The following is a 4,022-nucleotide window of genomic DNA, read 5'->3' on the forward strand; positions in this document are numbered from 1 at the left end:
CTCTGATTCATCAATATCCTCCATAGCTCCATCATGATGGCATCTAGGATTTGCCTTACATCAGACCAATCAATGAAGATACCTTTAGTGTATAAATAGGTGAAACTTAGCGCCTGTGGGAGGATAGAGGGAGTGATGCGTCGGTAGGTTAAATATGTCTCCTACGGGAAGAAGAATATGTAGAAGGATGATGAGAAACATGAGTCCTAGAGGTAGATGACTCTGCATGGCCAGAGTGAGCAGGAGCCTCTGAAACCTCTATCAGCCATAATGCTTGTTAGTTAAAGTAAACCAGACAATTAATACAAGCAAGCAAGAAAATAAAAATAAAAAGATTGAGAAAATTCTGGAGATGCATCTCCGGTTACTGGAAAGCTTAAACGTTGAAAAATTCCAGAGATGCATCTCTAGAATTTTCTACAACACAGCTAATGCGTTAATGGTGGCAATGCTTACACGCGAACACAAAAAATAATGCATTGATAATCATTTTCAACCAACAAACATGTTTTACACTATGTCTAAACTATCATTCATACAATTTCTACTCATTTACATAAAAACTCAAACTTTTCGAAACATCAAAAAATTTATAATTTTTCACTTTGCTTTAGTGTTTGATGATATTTTTGATGTTGATTGAAGATATTTTGAGCTTGGTTGTTTGATTTTGGACTTGATGATGAAAAAAAATTGAGAGTTTGAAAAAGTTTTAAGATTTTTTAAAAATGAGGAAGGAGAAGGATTCTTACGCGATTTAGCTCCAAAACATTTTGGAGATGTATCTTCGAAATAAGTTCGAAAATGAATATCCGAAATATTTTAAAATTAACTAAAAATTAGATGCATCCAGATATAGATCTCTAAAATATTTTAAGTATTTTGATAATCGTAAAATTGTATCAATATATTCTCCACACAAATAATCTATACTACACTAGCTAACATCACCAAAGTTATTAACCTCTCACATGATATTTTTTACATATAGATGGAAAATGATTCATGTAATGTTTGCCAGCTATCAAAAGTTGGAAGTAGCCATTTAGCCCCATGTTCACGTGATATGCTATAACAAACACCTTTTGTTTTCTTCTCATACTCCTTCCATCACTATTCCTATATATCACCTTCACTCCTTTCTTTTACAATCACTCCACTTCACTCTAGTTTCCCTTTTCTCTCTTAACATGGAGTCCTCCTCAAAGTTCTATGCTTATCTCATCATTTGCATGCTTTTCATCTCCTCAGCTACACCTATTCTTGGTTGTGGCTATTGTGGAAAACCACATAAAAAACACAAACCAGGTAAAAAACCAATCGTCACTCCACCAACCGTTAAACCACCAACGGTAAAACCACCTGTCACAATACCACCTATCACAGTCCCTCCCGTTGTACCTCTTCCACCTCTTCCAGTACCTCCCGTCACCGTTCCTCCGGTTGTACCTCTTCCACATGTTCCAATCCCTCCAGTTGTACCTCTTCCACATGTTCCAATCCCTCCGGTCACAGTGCCTCCAGTTGTACCTCTTCCACATGTTCCAATCCCTCCGGTCACAGTCCCTCCAGTTGTACCTCTTCCACATGTTCCAATCCCTCCAGTCACAGTCCCTCCGGTTGTACCTCTTCCACATGTTCCAATCCCTCCCGTCACCGTTCCTCCGGTGCTTAATCCACCAAGCACAGGAGGAACTCCACCAAAGAAAGGAGGGGGTGCATGTCCACCACCATCAACCACACCTACACCTAAACCATCACATGAAACTTGTCCAATTGACACATTGAAACTAGGTGCTTGTGTTGATTTACTCGGCGGTTTGGTTCACATTGGACTTGGTGACCCTGCTGTCAACAAGTGTTGTCCTCTTATTCAAGGACTTGCTGAAATTCAAGCTGCTGCATGTCTTTGCACAACTCTTAAGATTAAGCTTCTTAACCTTAATATCTATGTTCCACTTGCTCTTCAGCTTCTTTTGGCTTGTGGAAAAACTCCACCTCCTGGTTACACTTGTTCCCTCTAAACCAGTTAAGTTTCACTCTCCTATACTAAACCCTAGTTTCCAAAAAGTTAAAATAAACTACTATTTAATATGCATGGATGACAAAAAAATGGTCGATCTGAGATTTAGACATTAAAAAAATGCATGCATGATGCATGGAGGATTATCTATTTATTTATTTATTTTCTAAAGCTAGTTATGGGCCCATGCATATATATATATATAAGTTAAGAATGTGAACAAGCAATCGAATATTTTTTGTATAAAAACCATGATATTGATTGATGAGTATGCTTAAAAGATTTGAGATGTGTATTTTCTGCATCACAAGGAACAATATTTGTCCTGAAACAATAACTTTTACTATTCATTCATGACTAGAAAGTGGTGAGTTAAATTAATATTTCAACAAGAACAGTAATTGAGAGAGGATGTGATGTGAGAGGAGTAGGAAAAATATACAAAATTACCAGAAAAAAAGAGCACGTGGAAGTATAAATAATTTAATACAGTATTGTACTGTTTTGTGCCCGTGAACTTGAAGTATTTGTCTGATTGTATGTCATGGTCTTTGCAGGTGAATTGTTGAAATCGACATGAGAGGATGTCGAGCCACTCTCTATCTCTTCCTTCTGGACTGTTGTAATTGTTTGTTTGAGTATTAGTAATTATTTGTAAAACCAATTGTTTTTAATTCAGATTGTTGCATGTATGTTTAGTTTAATCCTAGGCAAACCAAACATGCATGCTTTTATATGTAACCTTTTCAACTGTTATTCATTTGATTTCGTTTTGGTCAATATTCATCTCCTTCAAACGTGTTGAGACAGATTATTTGCAGCTTTTAGAATCAAATCCTTTTTATTTTATTGATTATAGCATATTATCATCAGTTTAATCTTTAGTGCACAAGTTGTTACCCTGTCCATTCTATTACTTGGAATCTATATCCCAATAAACATAAATTACATAGATAGTGCAATCTAACTTTAGCTATGTCAGTTTATATAAGAGGATTTTTTTTTTACCTAAGTTAGTGTAGGGCTGTGGGAGATTGGTCCATTTTTTTATATGTGCACTTTATTTCTATTTAGTCTCATACTTTCATGTCAGAAAGATTATCTGTGACCCCGATATATTGTTGTTCATTTTTAGTATCAGGTAATTAGATAGTCTTGCCTAAGTAATTTCATTACATATGAAAATACCCTTTTAAATAATATAATCCAAAATTTAGTCTATAAAAGTAACTCAATAAAATGGGCCTCTTATCCCTTTTGTGGGGATTTGGGGACTCGGTTGAGTCTCTTCTCTCATCTTTTTGTCACATGCTACTTAATACTTCCTGCGTGCTATAAGACATTTTTTAGTGATTAAGTTGGTGGGTGGTTCTTTCTAAAGACTATAAGTTCGTTTTTTAAATCTTTCATCTCTTTTTGTGTTAAGGACGAAGTCTAAGGGTAATTTTGTTATGATCTGACATGTTAAACTTTGGAATATTTGAAAAATCCGTAATGATATCATCTTTAAAAGTATTTTTAAAATTGTGAAAGAGGTGGTGGAGAAGAGTTTTTTCTTGACCGGGGTTTTTAGGAATATTAGGGATAAACTCATTTATTTTTTCTGGTTGCCTTCATAATCGTATCATCTGTCTTTGACTTATAGCGGGTCGAGTATTTGCTTTAGTTCTGAGGTAGGTATTGATTTGTAGTTTTGAATTCTCTTAGTGATTTCTGATATGTTGGTGGTAGTTCTGACGATATGAGTTATAACATGAATCAGACAAGCACTACAACAAATAGTATATTTTCTTTAAAAAATTATCTAGGTTAACTAACCAACATAAATAAAATCTATTCTATAAAGCGGGTTTATTTTATTTTAATTTTTAATTAAAAAATATATCTCATTTCATATTTTATTTATAACTAAACTGGTGCTTTTTTTAAATTGAAAATAATTATTTTTACATTCGCTTTACTAGAACAATTGAAGGGAAAAATTACCTCCGTTTTATAT

At 34.4% G+C, this 4,022-nt stretch overlaps 1 protein-coding gene across 1 annotated transcript; it reads left to right on the forward strand.

Moving 5' to 3' along the window:
* Window positions 1-1,060: 1,060 nt before the first annotated feature.
* Window positions 1,061-2,803, forward strand: LOC127073505 (36.4 kDa proline-rich protein). The gene is given in 3 exon segments (XM_051014667.1): window positions 1,061-2,006; window positions 2,008-2,028; window positions 2,581-2,803. Coding segments are annotated over 3 exon segments (849 nt in total). The 5' UTR covers window positions 1,061-1,190; the 3' UTR covers window positions 2,593-2,803.
* The last annotated feature ends 1,219 nt before the right edge of the window (window positions 2,804-4,022 follow it).

Source organism: Lathyrus oleraceus, chromosome 4, assembly GCF_024323335.1.
Source record: "Lathyrus oleraceus cultivar Zhongwan6 chromosome 4, CAAS_Psat_ZW6_1.0, whole genome shotgun sequence".
In the NCBI taxonomy this organism is placed as follows: domain Eukaryota; kingdom Viridiplantae; phylum Streptophyta; class Magnoliopsida; order Fabales; family Fabaceae; genus Lathyrus; species Lathyrus oleraceus.